At 38.1% G+C, this 27,864-nt stretch overlaps 6 protein-coding genes across 22 annotated transcripts in view; 2 read left to right on the forward strand and 4 right to left on the reverse strand.

Annotated features, from left to right (window-relative positions):
- Positions 1-3,189, forward strand: part of frmd4a (FERM domain containing 4A) — a 102,215-nt gene extending 99,026 nt beyond the window's left edge. For all 11 annotated transcript variants that reach the window (XM_024280911.2, XM_024280912.2, XM_024280909.2 and 8 more), the window contains one exon: positions 752-3,189. In XM_024280911.2, coding sequence (XP_024136679.1) covers positions 752-854 — 103 coding nt within the window. In that variant the 3' untranslated portion in view covers positions 855-3,189. The remainder of the gene's footprint in view (positions 1-751) is intronic.
- Positions 3,190-4,309: 1,120 nt separating this feature from the next.
- si:dkey-30c15.13 (uncharacterized protein LOC558731 homolog) lies at positions 4,310-6,892 on the reverse strand. Of its 3 annotated transcripts, none has more exons than XM_024282383.2 (7): positions 5,982-6,892; positions 5,751-5,909; positions 5,552-5,662; positions 5,419-5,475; positions 5,229-5,339; positions 4,979-5,122; positions 4,310-4,909 (listed from the first exon to the last, which is right to left on the reverse strand). In XM_024282383.2, exons 2-7 carry the CDS (start codon positions 5,907-5,909, stop codon positions 4,856-4,858), a joined length of 636 nt encoding a protein of 211 aa, XP_024138151.1. In that variant the 5' UTR covers positions 5,982-6,892; the 3' UTR covers positions 4,310-4,855. The 3 variants fall into 3 exon arrangements, with proteins under 3 accessions (XP_024138151.1, XP_024138150.1, XP_024138149.1); XM_024282382.2 differs by having other exon boundaries at positions 4,979-5,125; positions 5,751-5,912; positions 5,982-6,891; XM_024282381.2 differs by having other exon boundaries at positions 4,979-5,125; positions 5,982-6,889.
- Positions 6,893-9,325: 2,433 nt separating this feature from the next.
- pdp2 (putative pyruvate dehydrogenase phosphatase isoenzyme 2) lies at positions 9,326-12,728 on the reverse strand. Of its 2 annotated transcripts, none has more exons than XM_024282278.2 (9): positions 12,586-12,728; positions 12,117-12,275; positions 11,857-12,033; positions 11,373-11,492; positions 11,015-11,301; positions 10,703-10,808; positions 10,390-10,626; positions 10,020-10,319; positions 9,326-9,910 (listed from the first exon to the last, which is right to left on the reverse strand). In XM_024282278.2, the coding sequence occupies exons 2-9, from the start codon at positions 12,195-12,197 to the stop codon at positions 9,635-9,637; spliced, it is 1,584 nt and encodes a 527-aa protein (XP_024138046.1). In that variant the 5' UTR covers positions 12,198-12,275; positions 12,586-12,728; the 3' UTR covers positions 9,326-9,634. The 2 variants fall into 2 exon arrangements, with proteins under 2 accessions (XP_024138046.1, XP_036068338.1); XM_036212445.1 differs by having other exon boundaries at positions 12,117-12,202; positions 12,586-12,725.
- A 176-nt stretch (positions 12,729-12,904) lies between these two features.
- Positions 12,905-20,354, forward strand: terb1 (telomere repeat binding bouquet formation protein 1). Of its 3 annotated transcripts, none has more exons than XM_024282275.2 (18): positions 12,905-12,986; positions 13,410-13,461; positions 13,567-13,677; positions 13,763-13,894; positions 14,075-14,206; positions 14,319-14,379; positions 14,472-14,584; positions 14,955-15,083; positions 15,187-15,339; positions 15,410-15,541; positions 15,643-15,768; positions 16,398-16,534; positions 16,614-16,945; positions 17,019-17,083; positions 17,150-17,227; positions 17,612-17,848; positions 19,405-19,482; positions 19,573-20,354. In XM_024282275.2, exons 2-18 carry the CDS (start codon positions 13,428-13,430, stop codon positions 19,662-19,664), a joined length of 2,142 nt encoding a protein of 713 aa, XP_024138043.1. In that variant the 5' UTR covers positions 12,905-12,986; positions 13,410-13,427; the 3' UTR covers positions 19,665-20,354. The 3 variants fall into 3 exon arrangements, with proteins under 3 accessions (XP_024138043.1, XP_036068337.1, XP_024138042.1); XM_024282274.2 differs by having other exon boundaries at positions 12,928-13,259; XM_036212444.1 differs by lacking the exon at positions 15,187-15,339 and having other exon boundaries at positions 12,927-13,259.
- Positions 20,355-22,739: 2,385 nt separating this feature from the next.
- Positions 22,740-24,735, reverse strand: LOC112152549 (lysine-rich arabinogalactan protein 18). The gene is made up of 2 exons (XM_024282203.2): positions 24,601-24,735; positions 22,740-23,943 (listed from the first exon to the last, which is right to left on the reverse strand). Exon 2 carries the CDS (start codon positions 23,934-23,936, stop codon positions 23,154-23,156), a length of 783 nt encoding a protein of 260 aa, XP_024137971.1. The 5' UTR covers positions 23,937-23,943; positions 24,601-24,735; the 3' UTR covers positions 22,740-23,153.
- A 483-nt stretch (positions 24,736-25,218) lies between these two features.
- On the reverse strand, positions 25,219-26,516 carry si:ch211-127m7.2 (cell cycle regulator of non-homologous end joining). Of its 2 annotated transcripts, none has more exons than XM_024280778.2 (3): positions 26,304-26,516; positions 26,077-26,203; positions 25,219-25,946 (listed from the first exon to the last, which is right to left on the reverse strand). In XM_024280778.2, the coding sequence occupies exons 1-3, from the start codon at positions 26,405-26,407 to the stop codon at positions 25,635-25,637; spliced, it is 543 nt and encodes a 180-aa protein (XP_024136546.1). In that variant the 5' UTR covers positions 26,408-26,516; the 3' UTR covers positions 25,219-25,634. The 2 variants fall into 2 exon arrangements, with proteins under 2 accessions (XP_024136546.1, XP_024136547.1); XM_024280779.2 differs by having other exon boundaries at positions 26,101-26,203; positions 26,304-26,513.
- Positions 26,517-27,864: the final 1,348 nt, after the last annotated feature.

Raw genomic sequence — 27,864 nt, forward strand, 5'->3', positions numbered from 1 at the left:
GTAAAAAAAAATTAAAAAATGAAAAAAATACAATTTAAACATGCACAAATTACAATTACAACAGCCTGAAACTAATTACACACAAATCTTTAAAAATTAGGCATGACTCACCTCTTCTGCATACATGAAACATCAGATACTCACGGATCTATGGTGAGACTCTTCACGTCTCACAAACTGGTCCGTAAGTGATGCGTTTACATACTACAGAATGCTCGTTTAACAGAGTTTTCTTATCAGCCGTTTTGAACTTAGATTGTAAATAATATCCAGTAAAACTGTGTGTCATTTTTAAATATTTGCGTGTGTTATTAGTTTCAAGCTGTTGTAATTTTAGTTTGTGCATGTGTAAATTGTATTTTGTGTTTTTTTTTTAAATTTTGTATTGTTTTTACTTATGCACAAAACGTATTATATGAATTACAAATCAAGAATACGCACACACAAATCGGAGTGAGTCTATTTTCTCTCCACAGTGGTGTTTATCATGAATCCTGAGGCTGCAAAACGTTTGCTGTTGATCTTCTGTATTTTTTATGGGGGGGGGGTCATGCAAGCTTGCTTCTGTTTCTGTATCTGTGCCTGATCTTTGCATGATTTCTGGTGACTTTTATCTTCACAATCCACTCCTCAGAACTGATCAAACATTTGAGATACTTGGTGAAATACTTTCCTGAAACCACTCATGTTGCCATGGAGATGAGATGCTGCTCTGCTGCCTGTCAGTGATCCTGCTCGTCTTCTCTTGCAGGTCTTTCAGTGACAGTTGTTTTCTCAGCAGCCCCCTGTGTTCAGAACTGGCAGATGTGCAGTGGTACGGACAAGACAAGGCCAAACCCGGAACTCTGGTCTGACACCTTCCTACAGCGCCTAGAAAAAGAAAAAAAACTCATTGTCCTTTCCTACTGCCTCCTCACTGTCCCTCACTACTCTCATCAAAACCTCATCCTTGAAGCCCCATCTCTGCATTCTGCCCTCAGCTGGACAGCAGGCTCTAAGGACTGAAAAAGAGCCCCTTCAACCATCTCCCTACTGCACAACGCCACCCTTTCTGAAGCACACCGACCAAGGGACATCAGGATGAGAGGAGGAGAGAACAGAGCACAGCGGAATATCAGACCGGTTCCTCACACATCTGACCTGTTACATATCACATCTCGTAGCACTTAGACAACAACAGTGCACTCCCACCCCGTCAGAAGACACTTGCTGGATTTGAGCCACCTCTTTCAAACCGATTTATTGGCCCCGATGAACTCTGCTGCATTTCCATGTTACCATTCCCATTGTTCGTCTTTTGTCTTGAGTTGTCCATTCGTTCTTATCAAAGAGATGACGCCCGTCAGCTTAATGCACCTGCAAACGCAGCTGCTGGATCAGCAGGGCATGCCTCTGTTAGTGGGCTTTGACTTCACTGACTTCACAGATTCAAAGGAACATAATCAGGACGCCGACGAAGATACAGACCAGGACTTTAGCATTAACAAACGCCGTCCAGTTATGGAAACTGGTCTTCTTGTTCAAACTGGTTTGTCTGCATCTTTTTGAGCAGCACTTGCAGATTTGGGAGATTTTTTTTTGTCACTTTAAAATTCTGTTTATCACAAGGTCATCAGTCCTGAATGTTTGGAGCCACGATCCAGATCATCACTGCTAGAGTAACATCTCATTAAAACAGAAGCTTTTTTTTAGCTGCAGGTTGTGTTGTCATGACAACTAACCTCTCTGAGTCGTTTTAACTCTTATCTCAACTCTATCTTCTTCAGTTTTGGCTCCAAATTGGCATTCCCCTTAAATCAGGACTCTTCCAACGCCCATCACTGAAATGTAACAAGAGAATTTCCATTCACCATCTCCAAACTCACAGTAGTTCTGTAAATTCGCACCACGACAAACATATTCTCTGTCCCGGCCAGAAGCTTAAGCCATAAACAACATCTAAAGGACCCTCGGTTAAACTGGGGTAGAGCACAAAATGATCAGCCAATTGAGGGCTGGAAATGCAATTAGGTTACTAGTAATTAGTTTTGAATTTGCTAGTAATTGCTTGAATCCAGACATTTATGAAAACTGTGGAGCAAACCTTTAAATTGAGTTTTATTGCCACACACATCCCAGTCACTCCTCTGGTGATCAGAACAGGGTTAAGAAGCACATCTGGTTTTGTATGAAGCTGGTTGGTCTTTTGTGTCTTATTATTCTTTATCTGAAGTGACTGATGTACAAAAAGGCTTATTTTTGACCATTTGAAAACACACTTTCTATCACATTTATAGATTTTCCCTGATGTTCGGCTGTGGAGGAGTGGTACTGATCTGAGCCCGTACGTCACGCTGTGTTGTCGTTTATCCACACGTTCAACCATCTCTTGTAGTTGAGGTATTTGTCACCTCTGTCTTCATGGTGGGTTCTCCAGAAGTCAATCATGTTCAGATAAAGTCTCTAAAAACCCGTAGCTACTATCAATATGAATTTATCGCTGTATTTATTGCAAATAAAACTCTTTTCCTATAAATTCTTTACCTGCTAGTTGTGTGCTAAAGAACACAATCTTATGCATGTCCTTCTAACAAATGACCCCAAAGACAAATGTTCAAATTTATCTCACGTTGATCCACTTTAGATCTTGTTACGACCTTTTGTGAACCTTCTGTCCTCACTCATCTGCTGCATCAGCGTTTGAGGGGGGGGGGCGCTGTTGCATTTTGTGTGTTCTTTTAAGCATTCCCATTCCTTGTTTTCAAACCAGGGAGACCTTTTTGTCCGGGTTTTGACACTAAAACAACTTTTCCAGGTGCTACAAGATGACCAGTTACTGCTTTTGTCATTTTAGGGGTTAGACATTTCTTCATTATTACCAATAGATCCAATACCAGATGTGCAAAATGAAGCTTATTTTAACAGGCGGTTTAATAGTAGACAACCAACCCCATAGCGCATGTAACTCCGTTTTTATCAGTTCTCTTCAACTGTAACAAAACATTTAAGGTGTTGTAGACAAAAAATGTGGGCTTGAAAAAAAAAACAAATTTCCACAGTTAATTTATTCTTTTTTCTATTAAAAATTTGTATAGTAACTTTACATTTTACAAAACTGTGTTGTTGGAAATTGATGATGAATTTTCATGATGAGAAGCCGTGGTGGTTCTTGAGAGTAAGAAAATAAATTATTGATGAATGTTCTCAAGATTTTGATCTGGTCCTTCATTTTTTCACACGTTGCACCGAGCTTGACCTAATAGAGAGGATTTCCACACGCAGTCACCGCTTTTGTTTGTCCAGAGACTCACTGGTGTGTCATCACAACCGGACGGCCGTCAGGATCTTCCTCTGTGTCACAGGAAGCTTACTCCAAACATCATTTTTAATTCCATTCATCACTTAAATCACTTTGCTGGCACAGAAAACTTTAGAACAGCTGCTTAAAATCCCACTCCGACTATCTTTATGTCTATAAAATCATCTTTTAATTATATTTATGCCGTCTTTAGCCAAAAATTTAAAAACCTTTCGTTTTCTAAGACGTAGTTCTGCAGGAGTTCATTAGAAATTCAGTTGCTGGCAAGGAGTAAGCCCACCCTCACTTCCCGTCATCTTTTTGTCTATGCTTAAAACGTCTCACGCTGCCAACCTAACATTACGAATGCAACAAACATGACGAGCAATATTGGAGCTATCCAGCCGTCCAGTTTTGAGCCAGATGACGAAGATGTACATGGATTTTTGTCTGCAAGCGGATGCATCAGTATGAAGCAGATTGCAGATTAGATCGACTGTAGCTTGTACGTCACAAATAATCTCTTTCTTCAACAGCATTTTTGGTCTGCTCCTGATTCACAACAATTGGAATGAAGAAATACTCAGAAATACTACTTAATATTCTTTATATATGTCCTCTAGCACACAAACATGTTAAAAACACAATTTCCACCAGAGAGTCTTCTTTTTGGGGGGAATGCTTGGACTCATCCCGCCCTGCTTTGGACTCCAGCTCCGTGTCCGTTCACTAATCAGTCCCATGTTAGTCTCTGTGCTCCACACGTTCCCATAGCAGCTCTCCCAGCCCAGGCAACAGCTGGAAGCTGTTAGTCAGACATGCCGTGAGAAAGCAGCAGCACTTTTTCACTCGCATGAGTATGTTTATGCATGCGAGTGTGTGACAGAGACGAGGAGAGGGAGCATGCCGCAGACCTCTGCTTTTACATACTTAATAAAATCCTCCATCACTGAGGAGCTCAAACGCACATCATTTTTCAGAGTGTATCACTGATGTGGGTTTCAAAGATACAAGCAGCACTTTTGAAAGTTCTTTCTTTTTAGTTTTTATCACTTTTATTTGAAGTTTAGGCCAAGTTAAGAAAAAAAATCCACTTAAATCAACTTAAATTAGGATTTATTTCTTCCTTGAATTCAACAACAGCCAAAACTGCTGAGGAGTTTCGGCTTCACAAAAGTAAAAACACAAGTTTTGATTTGTGGAAATGGAAGGAACTACTTGGAAAATAAACAGGGGCTGACACTGCTGCCATCTAGTGCTCAATAATGGGAACAACATGCAATATTTACCTAAATTTGGCACCATAGAACCTTGATTAACACATTTAAGTTAAAATATAATATTTTATTCGGTCTAGAACTTCAAACCAAACAAGTATTCCTATTTTTAGGCACAGATTTTGGTTTTAATTTGTCAGAAACCTTTAAAAAAGCAGAATGTCCCGTTCTTGTAAAAATTAGATTTTAAGTAGCTGCTCTGTGAAATTATGTGCTTCCATTGTGATCAGAGTCCCGACAGAGGCTTGGTAACGATGTTTACCAGCACAGAAAACATTTGTCTTTTTTAGATTGTTGACTTCTACAGATCCAGTTCCTCTTGTTCCAGCAAAGAGCTGCGAGTATCCTCTGGATCCTGTCAATAAATGATCAAATTCAAGCTCAAAAATCAAACTTTGTCATAATTCTTGCAGAGTTAAAGTACCAGTGGGAGACGGCTGTAGGTCTGAGGATGAGGAGGACTGTAGCGGCGAAGGCCCCTCCACGATAGGAAAACGATGTAGACCGAGCCCAGAAAACAATGAACGTTAAACAGGATGGAGCTCGCCTTCGCCACGTATGAACCGGCCTGCTGGTCAGAGGAAAGAGCAGATACTGAAGGAAGTTCGTGGACTCTCCTGTCGGCAGAGAGTCTGGAGGAAGTGTTTGGAGTAGGAATTAGGAGGTCACATTACCTGCTGGTATGTGCTGAGGGAGGCAGGTGGTGCTGAAACAAGACCGTTGGCTAGCAGGGCAGAACATCCAAACAGCAGGCTGAAAAGGTTCAGACCCATCAAAACCATTATCTGTTTGTTGAGGAAAAATGCATTTGAGTGCTTCTTATTTATTTATTGTAGAAATAGTTTCTCAAAAAGTGCTTTTTACCTTCACTTTGCTAGCTTTCCTCTGAACTTCTATTGCCAGACATCCAGCAGCTACATACTGCAACAAATAGTTAAGACCTCTAAGTACATAGAAGTTCATATATATTAATTTGTTAAAGTAGAAATCAACTCACGGATAAGCTGGACCACACTGGAGATATCATGGAAACAGAGCAGTCATACCTCACACATGCATAGCTGACTGTGGCGAGAATGGCAGCCAATGAACTGAGGAGCTGGACGACCTTTAAAGACACACATGCCGACGGGTTCAGAGCCGCAAAGTGGAAATTTACGACAGCTTCCTGATTGAGCAAGCGAACAGCATTTCACCCCGGTGATCAGCAGCCTGGTTTTAACCACGGTTCCAAACCAGCGGTGAATCCGGGCATTGTTGAGCTCTGCATCATCAGCCTGGCTCTGGGGTTGGGCTGCCGGCGAATCCTTGAAGAACACATGGTACAGCCCCTCCTGAAACATGTTCTGCATCATCTGCTGACAAAGAACGAAGGTTGTGGGTCCCACAAACTAAAATCAGGCTTTAGTTCCAGATGTAACACTTACCTTGACTTTATATCAAATAAAAATCCCAAATACCTGAATCACAAAAATAAGAAACCATTTTGTCCTCACTTTGGCTAATCTAGCTCAGAAGGTCAAAGTTTGCTTGAGCTGGGTGTTGATGGTTAAAGTTCACTCCTAAGAAAGACATTTAGGGCCATGATTGGTCAAAAGTGAGTGACTTATCAGCGTGTGGGGAGGAGTTAGAAGACGTTGTCCGTTTTGGCAACAGCTCCAAGTAATGTTTTACTCTTTTTAATTCATCACCTTCTCTAAAAGAGAAAAAAGATTCATGGTTATTACATCTGCTCACTCTGAGTCACTTATGGACTTAATTTACATAACCTGACCAAAGTCAAGCATGAACACTGATGTTATTTTTAATCAGAGCTATATTTATTTTCAAAATATCAGATAAAATCTACAAAATAAGAGCATTATGAGGTCAACTCGATGCACTTATTTTTAGTTTATTGTGAAATTAACAAAAAAGTATGAAGTTGGAATGTAAATTATATGATTTCTTTAAAAAAAACGAAAATATTAAAAATAAAATAATAAAAAAAACTTACAGGAAATTTTTTTTGTGAAATTGCTTATTTTTTAAATGTATACCTGTAATAAAAACATAGTAGTTATGTTTATATATTTATCCACTTAAAATGTACACAATTTTCATTTGTATTTGTGTCATTGCACATTTCCAACACATAAAAGTCTAAAGACATTTTGTTCAAAAGGGTTTAAATAATGTCATGTTGCTGGGAAGAAAGTTTTGCGATTATTTGCATCAATCATCAAACATTCTGAGTATTTTCTCAGTCTATAATTCACTGTATGAATGCCAACTGAATTCATTAAAATAATATTCTAAAAATGCATATTAAGTACAAAATAATCAAGCATTAATTATATGTTTTACATTAATTTTGCAGCAAATTATAATGTTTAAGAAATTACCTGCTTTGATTTTTCTGATGAAAACAGCTAGATTAGGTCTTTGGGTATTTAAGGTCAAATGGGAATTTTGAAGTAGTTTAAAAAATCCCACAGCTCAATGGGAAAAATGTTCTTTTTGGTTTCTTCAAAAAATTGTTTCAATCCTGCAAAAACAACAAAAAGTCACTAAAGTAAAAATCAGCTTTTGTAATCATTCAATCAATAAATCAATCCTTGCATTTATATATCACTTAATGTTGAACACCAGGTGCTGTACAAAAAAGACATACATAAACATTAGTCCAAACATAAAAAGTCGTGAGACACATTAGACAAAAGAAAAAACAATAAAACAGACGAAAAATAGAAAATAAAAGAAACAACGCTGTGCTTAAAATGTTAGAAGTGATTACATAGATTTAAAGCTAGACAGGGTAAAAACATAAAAATGATGAACTATAAAAGCCATAAAATACAGTTACTTCATACTATAAAGTATCTTTTCAAAAACGGTTAAGCTCCTAGGTTCATCATTAGCAGACATTAGAGCAGTAAGACAGAGTAAATGTCAGTTCAAAGATTTAACAGAGAACCCATCAGAAAGAGGTCAGACGGCGCTCTGAGGATGCTGGACAGATGGACACTCATCTTCAGGATCTATAGGAGCTTCAGAGCCGCTCTGTCTTCCCTGGCAGAGACTCGTCTTCCTCCAGACTCCTGGAGCTCAGGTCTGTCTGTCTGTCTGTTATAGATCGGCCCATCGACTCAAACGGAGAAAATCCTCCTCTCAGTCTGAGGAGTTCAGTTGGTCCTGATTAAAGCTGAAAGGTGGAGATGCTGCTTCCATGTCCAAGATTGACAAGGAATGTAAAAACATTTATTTACACCTATTTTTTGATTCATTGTTGATTCCCTTTTGATAAATTTGCTGCTTTGAAATTTGGGGATTTTCTTCAATTCCTCAATGAAGCTGAACAAGGTTGTAGACTGAAAGGATGTATTCAATGCCACCAGTCTCTGACACAAACTGTCATGAATTAGCACCAACTCTTTAATTTGTTTATTGTTTCTTTGAGATAAAACTTCATTGAACCAAATAATTCATTGTGGAAGCCTCACCAGACTGATTTATGTACATTTTGGAAATCATTTCCTTCCTCATCCTCTTTACCTCCTCCTCCCTCATAAGACTAGGTAAAGTTCTTTTTAATGTGAAGAAAGATTTAATGTTATTATAAGGGTTCAAAGAATGCAGGCTATATGGTTGACCCTCCCATGTTTTCTAAATTTGTCCCACTGTGCAAAAAGTTTGGACATCCTTGCCCTCTACATTATATACTTATTTACGTTAGCATGCTGGCATCCTAAAAGGGCGTTGATACGTTATAGACCCCAGGAGATAAGTCTCTTTTAAACACATCAAATTTGAAAAGAGATGTTGAACTGAAGTTCCAAAGCTAGTGAATCTTTTAAACTCTTTTCCGTGGTGCATGGAGCTCCCTTACTTGTGGAATTTATGTTAACAGCCCAGCTCCTATGTCATCCAACAAGTTCAATTGATAAAAGATTTATAAGATCCAGGAAAGCAGAAAAGGCTCCTTGATGCAAATGCTGATTTTCACTAGTCATTAAAATGAAAATGGTGTTTTAATATGTTCTTGTGGCATTTCTTTTAAGATGGAAGACATATATGAAGAAAATTAAGATTAAACTTGCATCTTTATATATGTATTTATTAAAATTGTCATGAATCAGAAGCAGAAGGAAAACTGGCCAATAGAAATAGGGTTTAGCGGCGGTGTAGGACATAAAACAGCAAGCTCCACTCTGATCCACTTGCAGAAAACCAGATTCATGTCTTCATTGTCCTAGTTCTTGTCTGGCTCATAAAATAGAGTCAAGCAATCCTTTTTTATATGTTTAAAGGTGGAGAAAATCCAGTGTATCTCCTTAAGTTGATCTTATGATAATTAGCTGCTTGAGGAGAGTTTCTCTGTTTGAATCTCAACAGAAAGGGCAGAATGTGGTCTCTAAACTGTTACCTTAACATTAGAGGATCTGTGCAGCTGTGTTTGTTAGTTTGATCTTCTCACCAGCTGCAGAAGACAAACTCTGACAAAAGATGTAATACAAGCAACTCATAACACACACGACTGTTTTCAGATTCATTTTTGGGTGAATGTGGCTGTTAATTATTCTACATCTTAACACGTGTTGTTATATCGTAAAAATATTTATTACTTCAAAAAACTACTCATGTTTACATGAAATTCAGAAGCTAAAATATTCTTTTTTTTTAAGTTTGCCTCATAGAGATGACATGTTTTGGAGAGTCATAATTTTTTCTCTATAAAATAAAAGTTCTGAAAACAGAATGAAAATAGAATTTTAATTTCACATTTATTCAATATAAAAGTTTCTTTTAATATAGGCAAGTAAAGAATAGTTAAATTACTGGAATGATCTTCATTGATTAAAAGTTAGAGATTTTTTAAACATACAGTAAACAAGAACAAAGTGATTAAAAGTTTGTGCAGGAAAGGCGAAAATACTGTTGTTGGACAAGTGAGTTTTTAACTCTGTAACAATAAATCACAACATCTGATGTGGTTCTTAAACACGACAGAGGAATGTTAACTGAATATAATGTAACATGTCGGTGACGTGTCAGTGGAGTGTTTCTGTCAGTCAGTCCAGCCTCTGAAGGAGGTCTTGCGTTAGCCTTGATGAGGTCGAGCGAGGTCAGAGTTCAGATACAGCACTGTAACGGTGATGTCGTCTCTGTACATTCGAGCCAGGTCTTCTGGCAGAGCCAGCATTGAGGCCAGTCTCTCCTGGGACAGCTCTCTGTATTCCCCCATGCCCAGAGCGTGTCTGATCAGGTGTGTGGCGGCGTTGGCGTCCAGCGCTGGAGAAGCACGGGCTTGGCGCCTTAGCAGGAGTTCGTGCATTTGACCCAACTTCAGCTTCTTCTCAGCAGGAGAAACTGGTGCCTGAAAGAAAAAAATATTTTTACAGAAACAAAAACCTAAGTAAACTGTTCTTATTTAGAATTTGAAAGAAACATATTAGCTGCTAAAACCTTTATTTGGATCGTCTCACCTGTATGTGAACTCCACTAAAGTGCTCTCCAACAAGTCGCACTGCCTCCTCGTTCTGCAGTTCATCCCACAGCCCGTCCGTGGCGAGGATCAGGAAGCGGTCCTGAGGCCTCAGCTTGTGGTAGATGATCTCAGGCGTCACCTCCAGGTATGGAGGAGTTAAGTAGTTTGGGGGAGTGTAGTGATACAAACTGAGAGAGTCCAGGTCCATTCCAGGTTCCAGGCTGGCTAAAATGCTCTGCTGTAGCTGACGGCTCCATTTGAACTTCATGTCTCCAAAGGAGCGCAGCGGCATCAGAACCTGACAGTGTGTTATAGATTAACTGATGACTTCATTAGAATAGCAATAGTGATTATTTGACAGAACTAACCCCAAGCAGTCTGTCATCTGTGATCACTGTGCTTCTCTCTGAGGGCGGATGCTGGGCTTTGATCCGTTCCACCTCCGCTTTGTTTTGAGAGTTGTGGTCCAGAGACAGAGGCACGGCGCTCCATGAACCGTCCTGGTTTTGCACTCCAAGAACTGCTCGACAGTCACCGGTGTTTGCCACATAGATGCCATCTGTGTCCACGTGAGCCACACAGGCAGTGGAACCTGAAAATGCAACCTGAGTGGACGGCAGCAGAGGTTGAGTCAAAGCAACTCCACTTTGGATGCACACAGGTGAGGAAGACAGCTTTTACCTGGATGGCTGTGCTTCTCATCAGGCCGTTGGAAAGTGGGACTTGAGCCTCCAAGGAGATATCGGCATCCAGGCGCTTAAATGCACAATCCAGAGCTTCCTGAGGGCTACAAGGAAAGGTTTGTGTTGTTACTTTTGTTTTTGTGCTCAATCTAAGGAAAAACATCAGACAGCAAAGGCTAAAGTCCAATGTATAAAAGTTAAACTACATATAAAAAGACAGACAATTTTGTTTTTATGCTTAGTACTTGACTGAATTTCTGTCAAAGTAAAAGAGAAAAGTAGCTGAACTAAAAATGGAGGACCTACCTACCTCATACCTGCCTCATGATCCTCGTTGTTTAGTAATTCCTGCCAGAAGACTCTGAGATGATCGATATACAGAGAGGCAGAGTCCCGATAATTCATATCTGTATGATGCTTGTACCACTGTAAAATGGGCAGGACACATTTGCCGCTCTCCATGCACCTCTCCAGCTCCTCCAAGCAGGATTTCGGCATCATTGCAACGGCAACGTAATAGAGCAGTCGTTCACTGACGGCCTGGGCGCACGCCCAGCCGCCATGGCCGTCAAAGACCCCAAAGAGCATGCCTTTTGACTGGAGACGGCAGTGAGTGCAGTTAGTATTATTATAGAGAAGGTGACTAATGTGCAAAAGGAAAAGCATACCTGTAAGCAAGTAGCTGCACTGCGTCGGTCTTCATTTGGTGTGTTAGCAGCTACCTGGTTACTTTCAAACTTCCTAACAGCACTGAGACCCCTAACATCAAACTCTGGCAAATTTACACTCTGAAAAATAAAAAAACACAAACTTGTAAATTATCAGTGATGTACACAACTAATTCATCTATATTATTATAATATATGTATATATATTAACTATATTTGAAAAGATTGCAACTCAGCAATCTCAGATGTCGCAAGTATCTATTTACAAATTTTTGGGACTGTGAACATTTGTGTATTTGAATACTTTGTTGCGAACTCAAATAAATAAGGATGTTTTGTTCATGTCTAGCAGTGTAGCAATTAACTAATGAATTTATTTATATTTCTACAAAAATGATCAAACCATAACTACAGTCCAATGAGTGGTAACTCTTTGGTAACACTTTTCCTTTTAGCCAAATAGATGCTGTGAAAAGGGGAATACCTGCTCATTGGTCCTTAGAATACTGTTGATCTGAACTCGGCTCTGCTGAAAGTCTAAATCCTGGCGTGTTGAGAGATATTTCCCATGCAGGCACCACTTTCTAGATTCTTCATAGGTGTTGCACAACCTGTCGCATGCGGATGAACCCCACCAGGAGAAATGGCAGTGATGTGGTCTCTGAAACGAATAGATGGGTGTGAAAACTTTAGGATGCATTCACAGTGATGTTACAAAAATAAAACCCGGATTAGTCCACAAACCTTGAGCGGAACAGTAGAATGTAAAGTAAGCGTGTAGCTTGATGCTCTCTTCACGACACCGGCGTAGACACGCGAATACATCGCTTCTGCAGCGCGGATGGCAGGATATCGCGCTACTACAGCTACTTCAAATATAAACTCAATCGAAAGAAGGAAGTCCTGCACATACGTTTAATACATGAATTAAAAATTGCCACGTCACTGTAAAAATGGATTATCGATGAACGCCCACAAATATGAAGAAAAGTTTGCAGCAGCGCAGGACAACCATCATCAAAGCTGGTTTGAAATTACATAGTCGAACATATCACTCGGGTTTGTTATACTTGTAACGCATCTGCATTTCAGACTTGCATAAGTTTACAGTACTTGTGGCGCATTAGCTTTAGTTTGCTATGCTAACGTCTAACCGCAAAACCTGTAGCCGTAATTGAAAAAATATATTTAAAAAATCTCACAACAGTATTACCTCAACACGCGGTGTGTGTTTAGTCACTTACGACGACAATTACACGGAATGTGTACACTTTGGTTTCGATTGAACAGATATTTGTCAACACACACAACTACAAACATGACAGCAATGCGGAGCAGTTTACGACTGACGTATGCGACGCAGGGCGGGGCCTCTTTTTATTTATGTATTTATCACTCAAAATACTTTTTTTACTCATCTATTTTTTATTTATCTAAATATACTTACTTTTATACAAAAATAATAAAACATTTAAAGTATATTTGAAAAAAAAAAGTCCTCTAAACACCCGCGGGGAGGAGCCATTGACTGTAACAGTATATGGGAGGAGCTAGCAGTCTCCCAGTCTCCCCCGCGCGCCCCATCCATCCACAGACTTTAGCAAGAACAGCTAAGTGATTAATACTTATTTTTATTAATAAACTTTGGAATATTTTATAGTAATTGTGATCTTGGACAAAGAAAATGGCTTTTTTTTCACAAGTTTCGCGGCCTTCTACTTAAAGACATAAATATTAGCGAGATCGCTTTAAAATAGCAACTATCTTAGCCGTTGTTTAAACATATTAGGGTTTACCAAATTATATTTTAAACATTTCTTAAATTTAAAAGCCACCTGGGAAAGTGACAGTTTTTCTTCAAAAAATACTATGACTTGTGAAAATAAGGTAAAACGGATAAATATTTCAAATTTTCTAAGGCTAGAGTTACATACAAACGATGCTAACAAGTTATGCTAACGATGTACTAACTTGTGACAGTTGTTTACTAATATTTGTGATTTATCCTTTTTCCTTCTTCTTCTTTTTTTTTTAAAGCAAAGAAAAAAGAATGAAATGGAAAATATAGGAGGTTGTAGCACCCGTAACAGTAAGTGCCATGATGACATGTCTTTATCTTTTGGTAAACTAACAATTTTAGAAATGTTTGTATATTTTAAACTGATTTAAAGTCTTGTTGTTTTTTTTCTCTCAGCCACAAAAACAGATCTCAGCTTGCTGCTTGAGTGTCTGAAGTTTCAGATGAAGTGTCCTGACTCACAGAAACAAGCCCTTCTAACCATAAACTCAATTTGTGAAAACAGAGGTAATGTACTGACAGCAGGGATCTAATAAAAGAGAAACACCACACTCACAGTAACGTGTCCATAAAAATATTTTTCCCCCCTCAGAGGATAATGTGGACCTGTTCAGAGAACTTGGTGGCGTGACCTTTGTGTATAACCTCTCCAAAACCAGTGTTGTCCATCCAGAAGTTAAGGAGGCAGCTCTTTTTACACTTGGGACACTTGCAGAATCTAATGGTAGGACAGTGTGTTTCAAAGTTAAATTATTACATATTCATTACAGTCTTTTTTGGTGAATCTGTTCTGTATGTGCCGTAATATCCTGTATAATCACAAGTAAACTATTGCAAACTTAAGTAAAGTTAAAACAACTACTAACATACAATCTGACACGATTTCTTCTTACCCTTTTTTCAGTATATTGCAAGAACTCTTTGTGCAGAAAGGAGATCTTTACAGATATTTCTGGCTGGTTGGTGAAAGAAGACCTCCCGCTGACTCTGAGGAGAGTGACTGTCTATTTGCTGTTTGTGCTGGTAGCCAACAACAGTAAGATAAAAGCTTTTAAACCAGCTAATTGGTTCTTAAAGTGTTTTTAGTTATTTTTTTCATCTCATATTATACTATCATCTAAACTTTAACCGTCTGCGTGTCATTGCAGAATCAGGACAGACTTTAGCTCAAACGACCGGTTGCCTGGATATTCTACTAGACCTCTTCAGGTGTTTTCTAATTAAACATTTAATTTATATTAATGTGCTGATGTAATTTAATCTAAAAATTAATCGAACTTTTTAATTTTTTATTTATGAAGGAGCACCTTTCCTCTGTCTGCCGAGAACAACTTGAGGACTCTGACTCAGACCTGTCAGCTTTGGGCGTCCGTGTCAAGTGCTCTGTGTGGATGTGTCAACAATCCTCAAAATGGTAAAATCCCTCTGCTGTCAGCTTCATTAGGAATCAGTAAAAAATGGTGGATTAGGGGGGATAAGGAGGGAAAAAAAATACAGAATTTGATTAACCTTGTATTTATAACTATTACAATTATTATGTTCTATTTTTCCTCTTAGTTAAGGAATGGGAAATTGTGCTTCTAAATCAATAAAAAAAGCTTTTTTGTTGTTTTTGCAAGTCACATGACAAAATAACCAGGAATGAGTTGCTTTCCAGCTAAAATGTCAGCATATTTTAAATGTTGCATTATGAAAATACATAATAAGTAGTAATCTTGCCATGCTTACTAATAAAGTGTACGTTTGGAGTTAGATTGAACATGGTTTTCGGTTGTGTTTTGTAGAAGAAGCTCAGCGTATTTGTGTGGCAGCCTTTCCAACAATCAAAACCTGGCTTCAGCAGATTTCTCTTCCATGCACTAAAGTTCTTCAACCCATTTGTTCCTTCATTTCCATGACAGTTGCTAATAACTGTAAGTGAAAGCGGCAGTATTAATTTTTTAATATCTTTTTTTTGGGTAATATGTGTGTGCAAAGTGATTCTAAAATGATTGCGAATGCTAACTGTTTTTACAGGTTGTGTACAGGAGAGTTTCTTTGCCTCGGGGGGTTTAGAAACTCTCACACTTTTACTGATTCGCTTCACCTCTTCTGCGGATACAAGCTTGTTGTCCTGCCAGCTGGCTGTGGTTCTTGCTAAGACTCTTTCAGCTTGCATCACTGATAACTGTGTGTACCGCCTTACAAAATATCCAACATTTTTAACTTTTTTCTCTAACCTACTCTGTGTTTCTTTCAGCTGTGCTGGCCTCGGGTCTGTCTCAGTATGGCCTTGTCTTCCATCTTTTCTCTCTGCTGTCAAGTTCAAAATTAGAGCCTGAGGACAGGCTCTCTGTGTTACTGAACATCGGGCAATGCACTGCAGCCTCTGGTGAGAGCCTTTTCTGTTTTGTACAACATTATTGCTTCTCAAATGATAAATTCTAGCATCAATATTAATCCACACTCTCCTTCTTTCATTGATTTGCGCAGATGAACACCAGTCTCAGCTGGTTCAGTGTGGAGGTCTGCCCGTTATTATAACGTTACTCACTGAAGACACGAACGAAGAAGTCAAAAAAGCTGCTACTTTCATTTTACAGACCTGCAAACAGGCCAGTACGTTTTTTTAAATAGATACTTTAAATTATTGTGTATAACTGGTATATTAACCAGCTTCTGCAAAAAAAGAAAAAAAACTATCAACCTTAATTTTATTAAGGTTGTGACGCTTTAATAATTTTAACTGATTCAAACGTTTTCTTTTTTAATGTAGCAAATGAATAAATATTTACAACCAATATCAACATGGAGAATTAGATAGATTTAAATAATTTAAAAAATATATATTTATCACTCAAACACAACTGAATATATTTTCTTTCCACTAGGGGCAGCAAAGAGTATATGAAAAGGCTAACAAATAACAGATTTAAAGGCAAAGAAAAGTGTCAAGTATTAAAACATTTTAAAAGTAGAATCTATCAAAAGTGAAAGAAGAAAAAAATACAGCAAATAGAATAAAAAAGAAGTTTAAAGGACACAGGACCTGTAAAAGCAGCAGCAAGTGCATTAAAATATCTGCTGCAGAAAAATTATTCTGATAAATCCATTTAGATTTTCTTTACATTAACAGATCAGCGATTGTAAAGGTGTATGCTTCATTATTCCTTTTTAAACTTTTCAGACTATGTGTTTGAAAAGTTTAAGAATACCATAACTTTTGACCTTTTTTCTTGTCTTGAAAGCCATGCGTTTGACAGCACATGGTATAACAGGACAACAGGCTGAAGACAAGGATCCATGTCCAAACCTTGAAGACTTCAAAAAGTCAGCCAGGGATCTGCTGATCAGGATCAACCGCTTAGAGCAAAGGCAGTTAAAGGTTAGGCATCTGTTCAAACACCCTCATTCGCACAGAAGTTCTTTTTCAGAAATCATGATGACATATGATTGTTTAATAGGAAGACGAGGAAGAGCAGGAAGACATTGATCTGCCATATCCAGCTGAAAGTCACTGGCAGCTATCTCAGTCTGCAGCTCTCCCTCCTCCAGTCAAAACCATCCATGCGGCGATGCCAGCACGTGTGAGCAGTGACCACGACGCTGCACTTCAGCCAGTCACAATCGAGAACTGTAGAATGAGGAAAACAGCTTTTAATGTATTTTCTTTGGAAGAGTTGACTAAAACCAACAAAAGAGATGTGATGTGTTCAGTGCGGAGGACTGCTGGAGTCCCACTGCCTTCTAATGGCCGGTCACTAGAGAGTGGCAGTGAGCCACAAACAGCAAACGGGTCAGTGGAGCTGATCTGTGCTCATCAGTTATTCATCAAAAAAAATATTTTACCATTTTTACTTTTTATTTAGTCTCATCTTTGAGCCAGTTTCAGCAAAGAAGCAGAAAAAACGAACTGAGATTAAACCCACTGACGGTAAGAAAACAACATAATCTCAATTTTTTTCATCTTTAAATAAAATAACTTTTAGAATGATTGCAGAGTTTCACAGCAAGGAGATTCGTGAAGTACAAAAGCTACCAACAGAGGAGCCATCGTTCTCTCAAATCCGGTGTGCAGGTAAGAAATGATGGAACTGCGTCTCAGTGAAATGTTAAACCCAAACACCTTCAGGTATCAACCAAAAAAAATAAATTTATATACATAAAACCCAGACTTCATTTTATTTTTGAGGAAAAAAAAAAATTCTAATCAAAAACAGACCGTCTTCCCTTTCCAAACATACAAATGAGACGTTTGTTCAATTTCTTTGAGTTAAAAAAGTTAATTTCTAAGTTACCTTTAAGCACTTTATGTAAAGGATTTGTTTGGATTACATAAAACGTCTCAAATAATCCGGACGTATTCTCTCAGACTCAAAGACATTCAGCTCAGATACATTAATGTAAATTGAGGATTTTCTAAGGCCAAATCCTTACGCAAGTGCTCTTTCTCTTTGTTTAGGTTGTGTTGTGCCCTTTGAAAAAGTGACGAGTCGTAACTTTGCATCCCTTCAAAGCTTTTGCCACAGCAGCTGTGACATGCATCGGGTCCTCAAAGAGGCCACGGAGCGATTCAGGAAGGCTTATTTAAACCGCGTGTTCACAAAAGAGTATCAGGATATCCAGAAGGAGATCGCAAACAAAAGTCCTGGGACAGTTTCAAATGCACAATCTCTAAAAAACTCTCAGAGCTGGAACCGTAAGTGTTGTTTTTTTTTCTTACAATATATTGTATTGATTTTTAACAATAAAAAGCACCACACTTCAAGAAGTTACAATAAATCTATACAGAAACTATAAGAACATGAGGTTGAAAAATAAATAAATACATTATGCATAATGTTTAGAGTAAGAGTACAATGTTAAGTCTTTAACTATGAGCTGGATTCAGTCAGAAGGTCCCAGAAGTATATTTTTGTCTAATATGGGTAGATTTCATGTTATTTAAGACAATAAAAGTCAAACCAGACTAGATCTGATAAAGTTTTACAAAAAAAGAATAAGAAAAGCTGTATTTGTTCCTCAATGGAGGGAATTGCAAGGTTGAAACAAAGTAATTAAAGGGTAACCAAACAGGACAGTTGGATTCTGACTCCACCCAAAGCGTAAATTTGAAAATCCAGTGAGGGGTGGGGCTGTGGAACAGGACTGTTATCATTACTGGAGCTGCAGATCATGATGTGGGGCATAAATGGACTAATCATGATATTCAAATGTAATACATCATTTCAACCTGTAGGGGGCAGCACACAGATGTTTTTGCAGTTTTTTTTTGCTATATTTTCAACAATTTAACAAGTTTATTTTAATTTGTCAAAAATGTGTCAATGACCAACAGACAGGACTTTTAAAGCCCCATTTATAGAGGTCAACAGACAAAAATAGTTGATTTGGGGTTTGGTCACCCTTTAAAGTCCCACTCTAGCTATACTGTTTTCTTTTGTAAAATTGCTCCCAGTGGTCTTTTAACTATGATTAAGAAGTTTTTAGCCAACATAGAAAGTCAAATAAAAGAATATAAAATATTGATGTGCTCAATTCAAACAGGTTGGGGTCAGAGATACAATTCTTTACAATGTTCCCTTGTTACATCGCAGTTCATCTTTTGCGGTTGTGCTGTTATGCAGATTTTTTCAGTGCAATTTTGCATACTTTATTTATTTATTTTTTTTATTGTACACTGTTCTTCATCCTTATTGGCTGGACACCGTTTAACTGGTCTCCTCTGTGCCGTTTCACTTGCACAGAATGTGTTCAGCTCACCAAATCTGCGTACATTTTTTAACTGTGATCAGATCTTTGTTGTCATTAGATAATATTGGACTTATTTTTCTATGAAGGGGTTAACTTTGAGAATATAAACAAAAGGAAAAAGTGTGAAAATGTTCAAGTCACTCTGAAAAAAGTGTATAAAGTTTGTAGTGAGGAGTTTTATAACACAAAGACATTAATTGTAAGAAATAAAGTTGACTATTTCATCTATCATGGGGTACTTTTAGAACATAACCTGCATGATAAACAGGGGAACACTGTCTGATCACTTTGTGTAAATTACAGATGTACTAATAAGTCTTTTTTTTCAATCTTAACCCTAGCAGCTGCTGTAAAATGTGGTTGCAAGAAATGCTAATTTTAAAAAAAGTCTTTTTTTGGTCTTCTTTTGGATTGCAACTAGTTCTGCTGCTTCAAAGCTGTGTTGGTCTGAACCTTTCATAAATTTAAATTCTCTTCTTTCAATGTTTATTTTGGACACAGTCCTCCTCACAGGTGTCAATTTGACTCCTTTGCACAGAGGAGTTCAAAAGAAGACATTAGCCTCCCGCAGCAGAGCCGGTAGGACATATTTTCCTTCAGTGACAGGAGATATTTTACTCTTCACACACGTGGTATGAATTTAATAACACATACTTCATAACTCCTCAGATCTACAGTTGACTCCCCTAAAAAGGCCGCGTGCACCTGAAGACAGACGTCCAGCGTCAGATGTGGGTAGAACGCGTGAATACTACGCCTGAGCGCCTGGAGCGGACCGGTGCTCTCTGAAATGTGCTTTTGGCAGCAGACGAACCAAAGAGGGAAAGAATGTTGACCCGCAGCCAGTGTTCTCACAGCACAGCCCGGAGCTGGTTCAGAGCGCCACCGCTGTATTAAGCTGTTTCACACTCTAAATGGCACACGGTGTGTGTGTCTGTGTGCATTCTTCAGTCAAAGTCTGTGAGATACTAGCGACCAATTATTATTATAATGCTTTTGTTTCAGTGAAAAAAAGAAAAGCCTTGATTTTGAAATTTTCTGGTCTGACGTAAATTTTCGATATTTGTACACACCTTTTCATCTAGTCATTACAGCTTCTCCTCATTTTGACGAACACGTTTCACAGTCTTTTGTGACGGGGAACTGCTGTAATCTTTAGCCGTCTTGCTGGGATTTATTGTTTCTTTTTTATCTCACATCCTCCTCCTTTCTTCAATGTACACGTTGTGCGAGTACGACTTTTATCCATTTTGCAATCCATTTTTTCTGTTGTGGTTTGTTCCTACTGAGCTTATTTTTGTGTATTTTATCAGTAGTTTCACCTTTTTTCTCGGCTTTTCTGTTGGGGCAGTTGTAGCGTTTTCATTATTTATAATAAATAATATAGTATGTTTAAGACATTTGGGATGTTTGACCAATTGTGTGAAATAAACATGTTTTGTTTACCGTAAGTCAACATTTTAATTAGACTTTGAGGAGTAACAATGCGTTATTGAACCGTCAAAGATGAGCACAGACTTATTGTAAGCTTTTAAATAAAGCTGCCAAACTATTCTGAAGTTTTTAGCTAAACCAAGAGCTAATCCTAGAACACTTTGCTGTAAAAAGTTATATCATCACTTTTGCCGGGTAATTTTTCCTGGCCCAATGAAAAATACTTTTGATGAAAAATAGACCAAAATATGACACCACATGATTAAGTTATATTTTCAATTGTGGTTTATGCAAAAAAACATTGGAAAATCCTAAAAAAAGTGCTTGAAAATTACAAAAAAATTAGGAATTTGAGAACAAAAAATTCTTTTAAAAAAATTATACTGGAGACTTGGTATTTGGTCCACCCAATCCTTGGACATGTGTAACTTTCCTCAGGGACCCATGACACGCAACACATTCAAAATCATGTAAATATTTTTGCTTGGGTGAAAATCACCTGGCGATAACACTGGATTAAATGTTATCAGCCACATAAAGCTTAAACAGATAGAGCAGCAACAAATGAAGCAAAAAACAAAATTTTCAGTGACTAAAAACTAGTAATCTGGTTGATAGATATTTTCTTCTAAATATAGTGTACATGCACATATCTTTCTACCCAAAGTGTACTTTTTTATAGTCTTGTTTTCAACTTTTGTGTAAAATGTTGGCAGAAAAGGAGGCAGCAGTAGCTGAGCCGTGAGGAGGTCCAGTTCCTCCTCTCTGGAGTAAAGAAGTATGGCTTCTCCTGGAACTCCATCTTGTGGTCATATCCCTTTCCACCAAGGCGTAGTAATGTCGGCCAGGCCAAGAAATACAGGCGACTCGTGGTAAAATGAACATATGAAGTGAAATAGGTAACTATCAAAATTAGTTAGACAAACGTGCTTACATGCAAACATTTTTCTCAAAATCTAAATCCATGGGTGATGAGTGCATAACCGTTTGGGAGTCAGACTGCACTTATTTTAGGAATAATTCCATTCTGTTCGTATTTAATATTTAAATAATGTAGATAACAGTTTTTTTTTCTTTTAATTAAATATAAGTCTCCCTTCTATTTAACAGAACTTTATGTGAACATGAACTGAGAAGGCCCAAATCCCAGCTGGGACTTTTCTGTGTGGAATCTGCATCCGCAGGCTTTCTCCAGAGATTCCGGCTTCCTTGCAAAGTTCATAAACATACTTTATAGGATGATTGGTTACTCTAAAGTTTGTGTGGGTTTGTGATTGTTTGACCCTGCGATAGGCTTGCAACTTATCCAGCATCCACCTCGCCTTTGTCTAACAATAGTCAGGTTAGGCTCTGCCAGCCTTATGACTCTTAGTCAAAATGACTGAGATTATTCAATGTGACTGAAAAAAGAGTTGCAGATGCAACATACAAAGAAGATTTGTCACCTGCATGATTCCGATCTGAATCGTCTCTTACTTATGCTGGATGATATGTTCTAATCCACTTGTGCAAATCTCATGCAGTCGACATATTTTTACTCTTTTCTGCATGTTTGACCCCAAAAATGAATCAAAAGTTCCATCTGTTGGAATGTATTAATTGTTGGAATGTTTTTTCAAGAAATGTATTTCTGTTAGCAGACGCTGAGACCTTTTCTTGGGCCCTTAAATCATATTTTTGCTATAGCTCTTGGACACATGGCTTCACGGAAGCAAATACCAAGTTGTGTTTGCTTTGGCCACCACAATCCCTAGAGGGACAGGAAATCAACAAGGGGAGAGGGGACTCGACTCCAGCACTTTTGTTTATTGTGCCGAAAGCCCCTGGTATGAGAGGAATCGCAAATAGTGCAAATCAAGCTGTTTATCTGTTCTGTGTTCACGAAGAGCAGCTCTGCCTGCGAACTGTCCTCTCACAAAAGAAGGGTGTTAAGCTGAGATCACCGTCTGAAGGTTACCTCGCCTACTCTGTGGGGACTCGTCAAAGACGGGGACTTACCCGCTGGCCGTGCCCAGCAACAAATGCTCTTAGGTGTGTCTGTGTTCTCTTCAAAAATGCTCCCTTTCATTTTTTCTTGTCACCGTTCCTCCTGTGTTTGATCGAGATGTTGGGATAACGGTGGCGTGAGGGCAGGAGGGGGACGCGGTGGGAAACGGCAACCGAAGAGCAGATTTCTCATGAACTGAAATGGAGTCGCTTTTGACCCAAGCCCCCCGAAAACCTCCTTCCTCTGGAAAGAATGCGGCCCAGTACCCCCCCTCCCCTCTCCTCTCCTTTTTCTTCTTGCATCTTCTTTTCCTTATGGCCATGAAAAAGCCCTATCTCTTCTACATGATTCTACCATTTGACCTCCGTTAAGAACCTGCACATTGTCATCTATAGGAGGAAATAAAGCACAGAAACACGTGTTAAAGCATTGTTTATTTTCACAAGAAAGGCACTAATTACTTTAAAATAAGTATTTCTCTGATCAATTCTGCAAAAAAACAAAACATTAGTAGGTCTATGTTGTGCACATTTCTTAGCACTTTGTCTTTATGTATATTTAAATGCGCTAGTTTCATTTTCTGATGCTTTTCTTTTGCTGAAACCATTCATACTAAAAAAAAGTGTTTAAATATTGGGTTTGTGTCTGATAAAAGCCTGTTGTATTTGTCCTCTCCGAATCTCCTAAAATCCACAAACTGGTTGCTACCTGGGACCTGTGAAATGTTTGTCCTTATTCTGGCACTTCATGAATGTTTGATGGGTTTAACAGGCTGAGGTTTGACCAGAAATACTCCTTCTCTTCTGTCTTGAGTTCTCCCTTCAGTGGTTCAGATCAGCTGGCCGCTCATGATGGGAGTGTCGTCGTAGAGGTTGACATCACCAGGAATGAGATCACTGAGGAGGTCGTTTCCTTTCAGCTCTGAATTTTTGAGGATTTCATCGACACTCTCGATGACATCACTTCCAAGAGTCTGCATGCTCTCTGCAGCCTCCACCTGTGTGTTCTCCAGAAATTCTGACATTTCTGTGGCTGCATCGGGCTCTGCTGTGAAATCCTCCACAGCGTTAGCTTCCCCGTCACCTCCCTCACCTGCTGAGGCTTCTGATGGCCCGATCAGAGTGAGAACTGGTGTTAGAGTGACGTCGGGAATGATCAAAGTGGAGGGAGAGGCAGACTCGGGGAGAAGTTCTTGAGTTGTCTCCTCCAGAGCTTCGGTTGAAGTTGGTTCTGGGTCTGAACTTGGTTCAGAGGTTCCTTCAGGATCTGCTTCTAAAAATGAGGTGTCGGGCTCAGGTTCTGGAGCTGGATGGACTTCAGCAACAGGGTTTGGTTCGGTCGGTTCCATCAAAACGTCATGAACTTCCGGGGCGGGGGCAGCAGGGCTCTCTTCTTCACATTTTGACACACATTCCTTTTCTTGGGTTGAGCACGCGTCTGACATCTCTGGCTCTTCTGGAGGCCCTCGGCTCTCTGGCTGGTCGATCTCCTGAGTTTGTGCCGTCGGAGAATCCTCGCCTGGTGTCGAACACGCCGGCTCCACTGAAGGCTTGTGCTCTGTGGCTGCAGTTTCAGCCGGAGCATATCGCCTTCTGCTCAACCTGTTTCCCATGATGAACCTGGACAAAGATTCATCAAAATATATACATTTATAGCTTTATATTTACACCTTTATTGTTTCTTTATGCTTAAAATCCAAAATACTAACAGAAAGACAGGAACTTTGACATAACTTATGCATATTGCAGCACTACTGCAACATACAGTCCTAAATGGATGTACAGCTACTACAGTTGCAATATTTTCACTATTTAAAATACTTGCTTGACCAACCTGGACTATTTTTTTAACTTTATTTTTCAGTTTGTGACACATTCTGACACATTTGCAGAAATTTTGTTTTATTAAAGCTCTGGAAACCCTTTTAATAACCTTATAAATAACAATCAGAATGTGAGAAATTGTGTTTTCCTCTGTATCTGTACTTTCTGATGTTAGAACCACACCTTTATTCTGCTGCTCCAAACTAAAAGCTTTAGTCCTCTCATATATTGTTTTAAACATTTTTATATTATTATTTTTAGTACAAATGCATTAAATACCCAGACGAATAATAGTTGTCAATAAAATAAATAAATAAATAATCAAAGAAATAATCTAAAACGACCCCGCCTCCTTGTGATGTAAAAAACAAATCCGTTTTAATCTATTTACATGCAGGATTAAGATTATCGTTCTAATGTGTAAATTAAAGTCCAAACCGTTTCCCGACCCACCTTTGATTTTAGATGAAAGCAGATTAACTTGCAGTTCGTCTCAAACTTGCTGGAGTCCGTGCGACACTCTGCTCGTCGGTTGCAGCGCGTTCCAGAGCGGCGGCGCGCGCCTGCAGTCTGCGCGCGCACCTCCATCCAGGCAGACAGACAGACAGGCAGGCGGGCAAAAGTGGATGAACAGCAGAAAACTACCTTCCCTCCAAATGAATACAGTCCTGAATCCGTTACCTGTTTGTTCACTTTAGTTAGGAAATGATTTAATTTCCAAACATTTTTACAAGATTAAAATAAAAATCTTTCTTTGTAAAATTCTGTTTCCACATATTGGACTGTAATGATGGTTTGATCATGTTTTGCTGCCATATTATTCGATGGATATTGTTGTTTTTACATTATCGTAAAATAAACCGACTATGTCTCTATAATTGATTTATTTCATTTTTAAATATTTTATAATGATGTAGGTCAATTTGATTTGATTAACAACTTAAGTTTCTTCCCCCTGAATTGCACTTGACTAAGCAAATAGTAACGTACGCTTAAATTGGTTCAATCCGTGTTTCATATGAATATTTTAATAAAAGCATTTGGTTTTTTTTCCACACAACAGGAGGTCAAAGATACAACAATAAATGCAGTTTATTAGAAAGTCTCTGAGTCATTAGGATCGCCACAGCTGTCATGACTTTCATTTAACAACAGAAAAAATGAAGCAATACTTTGACCTAAAGAGGTCGATTTTTCTGCAGTAGAACTTTCTGTAACCTGATGAGATCCCCTGAGGATTTGTATGCCATGAACATTAGGAAACAAGCCACATTAAGGATGAAGAATAATGTAATAACTGCAGAAAGTCTGGAGTTTTTAAGAGGTCAGTTTCTTTAAGATATTTGTAGCACTGTTTTATGTAGTGTTGAAAAAGCTGTCTTTTCATCACCATAAAGATTAGCTCAATATTTCAATAACATCATGTTGAAGGCTTCAGTTTAACTTTATTTTAAAGGATTTCTATTTACGCTTTTGGAATTAAGCAGTTATGTGAAAAAAATGTCCCGAACAAGTTGTAACGCCTCGTCTTCTTGATGTTCATCCGTTGGTTTCTCCTCTTTTCCTTCAGCTTCCACATCAGTGTTCCTGACAGTTCCTGACCTGGGGGCTTCAGGCCTCCTGGTGTACGGCAGCGTTTCCACCTCTGTAATGTCCAAGTCCGTCTCAGAAACACAGGTCGTCTCCGGGTCATAGTCAGAGTCCTTTTCCTCTGAAATCTGCGTCATCCGCTTTAGTCTTGTCAGAGAAACCGAAGGTTTATTTACTTTTTCCCGTGTGTTGTTTCCTTTTTTAGAAATCTGTGTATAAGTAGAAAGTATTTTCAAATTCTCAACAGGAAATGGTGACTCTTTTTACATAAAATAAACTGATCAAAAAATAAAATCCAATTGATTTATAGAATGTATAATCAAAGGTCCATCTAAGCACCATAAAAGAGGAAAACGGCGCCACCTGTTGGTGAGTTGGGGAAGCACCGTCCTCAAAGGAACCGCTGGTTAAACACTGAACAGCTGCTTCAACCAGCTCGGCCTCATTCATGCAGTAGAAAAGGGCCCTGAAGTAAAAACGGGAGAGTATTTTTTTTATATAAAAACTGAATATTTGGACATTTTCACAGCAGGAAATGTTCTCTTCTCTCATATTCCCCCCACTACCTCGTAGTTTTCTCTTTTCTCTGGCTCTTCAGTGGCGTCTTCTTCTTCACTTTCATTTCTTTATTCGCCATCCACAGAGGCAGCGTGCGCTGCTTTTCTGACATCTTTAGAGGCTTTACCTACACAGCCTAAAGATGTTTCTGTGGGTATAAAGAGCCCACGAAGCCGCTGTTCTATAAACCGGAAGTAAGCTTTTTGCGCTGAAGTCACATGACTATGTTGATGGGCTCATCACTGCCCCCTAATGGACTTTCCTGGTATAACAAAAAATATATTCCAATGGTTCTTGTTGAATTTTTGTTGGTAAGTCGTTTATTTAAATAATACGTTTTTAGTCATAAAAAACAAAAAGAACAAAAATACTATTTTTGCTAGTATTTTTTAAGCTATTCTTATTGGAAACAATATTGCTTTTTGTCTATAACTTTTGAAAAATATAAATACATGCCATACATACAAAACATACACGTCTTTTTATTTAAAAAACATATTTTTAAAATATTTAGGATGTTTATTTTTTATTTACTTTTAGTTTTATATATTTTTTCACTGACAATGTCTGGTGCTCCTTTTAAAAAAAAATTAATTCCTTGTTTTTACTATTTTACTGTTGTACACCACTCTCCCCCTGTATTCATTGGGGTCATCTCCTGAAAAGCACTTTTACATGGGGTGCATTGTCAAAAAAAAAATTGAAGAACCATTTAAATGACCAACTACAAGCACACAGTGAAACTAACTGCAAATTTCTGATAGATTTAGCATTGATCTGATCTGTTAATTTAATTTTAGTTAGTAAATGAAAAGTGTTTATCGCCTATTTTTATTAATATCTTCAATTATTTAAAATTATTGGATGCTATTTTCTCTTGGGCCACTTTAGCTTTTACATTTCACCTGGCATCCATTATTTGCATAAAAATAATGTTTTATGAATTGTGATTATTTTAGTTATTTGACATAACCCCTCTTTAAACTTTGGAACACTTGCTCTACTAAAACATTCTTTATCAAAAAATTTTATAGAATTAAATATTTATTTATTTTTGTTTTAAACATCAGTTTAGTTTGAAACATATTTAAAGTATTAAAAAAACTGATAAATAAATTATATGTTTTGCTTTCTGCAATAAAACCACAGTCATTTCTGTGACTACATGCAGGATGTATTGCTATAGAGAAGAACTGCTATATGTAAGATGGCTGTGTATCTCATTCTTGCTGGTCAAAAGAAGATAATCCAAGTCTAGTTGCACGACATTTGCTATTCTCTCTTTGCTCCTCTCTCCAATCACTCCCTAAATCCTCTAATACTCCAGTCAACCATTTGTATTTATGCATTTTTGTTACTAGCCAGTAAAGATTTCAGATTCATTGACATTCCACTGATATACAATATTAGTGTATATTTGACATAATCTGCACCTCTCTGACAGACACAGCATATAAAGGGAAAATATGAGAATTTGTGTCATCATTTTTTGTCCAAATAAACAACTTTCAGTGATTAAAAGCATTACTGATGAAAAAAAAATCTCACCTTTGGATGTTTTTTTTACAC

This window comes from Oryzias melastigma, linkage group LG6 (genome assembly GCF_002922805.2).
Source record: "Oryzias melastigma strain HK-1 linkage group LG6, ASM292280v2, whole genome shotgun sequence".
NCBI lineage: Eukaryota > Metazoa > Chordata > Actinopteri > Beloniformes > Adrianichthyidae > Oryzias > Oryzias melastigma.

Coding starts and splice junctions, on each gene's coding strand:
- si:dkey-30c15.13 (XM_024282382.2), bottom strand. CDS start 5,909: ATGATGCAGAACATGTTTCAGGAGGGGCTGTACCATGTGTTCTTCAAG. Junction 5,126..5,228: donor CCCTCAGCACATACCAGCAG/GTAATGTGACCT, acceptor TCCTCTGACCAG/CAGGCCGGTTCATACGTGGC. Junction 4,910..4,978: donor CCTACAGCCGTCTCCCACTG/GTACTTTAACTC, acceptor ATTTATTGACAG/GATCCAGAGGATACTCGCAG.
- si:ch211-127m7.2 (XM_024280778.2), bottom strand. CDS start 26,407: ATGTCAGAAAAGCAGCGCACGCTGCCTCTGTGGATGGCGAATAAAGAA. Junction 26,204..26,303: donor AGAAAAGAGAAAACTACGAG/GTAGTGGGGGGA, acceptor TTTTTACTTCAG/GGCCCTTTTCTACTGCATGA. Junction 25,947..26,076: donor CGCCGTTTTCCTCTTTTATG/GTGCTTAGATGG, acceptor ACTTATACACAG/ATTTCTAAAAAAGGAAACAA.
- LOC112152549 (XM_024282203.2), bottom strand. CDS start 23,936: ATGGGAAACAGGTTGAGCAGAAGGCGATATGCTCCGGCTGAAACTGCA.
- terb1 (XM_024282274.2), top strand. Junction 13,462..13,566: donor AGGTTGTAGCACCCGTAACA/GTAAGTGCCATG, acceptor TTTTTCTCTCAG/CCACAAAAACAGATCTCAGC. Junction 17,849..19,404: donor AAACTCTCAGAGCTGGAACC/GTAAGTGTTGTT, acceptor TTTTGGACACAG/TCCTCCTCACAGGTGTCAAT.
- pdp2 (XM_024282278.2), bottom strand. CDS start 12,197: ATGTATTCGCGTGTCTACGCCGGTGTCGTGAAGAGAGCATCAAGCTAC. Junction 11,493..11,856: donor TTCTAAGGACCAATGAGCAG/GTATTCCCCTTT, acceptor TTTATTTTTCAG/AGTGTAAATTTGCCAGAGTT. Junction 10,627..10,702: donor TGAGAAGCACAGCCATCCAG/GTAAAAGCTGTC, acceptor CCGTCCACTCAG/GTTGCATTTTCAGGTTCCAC.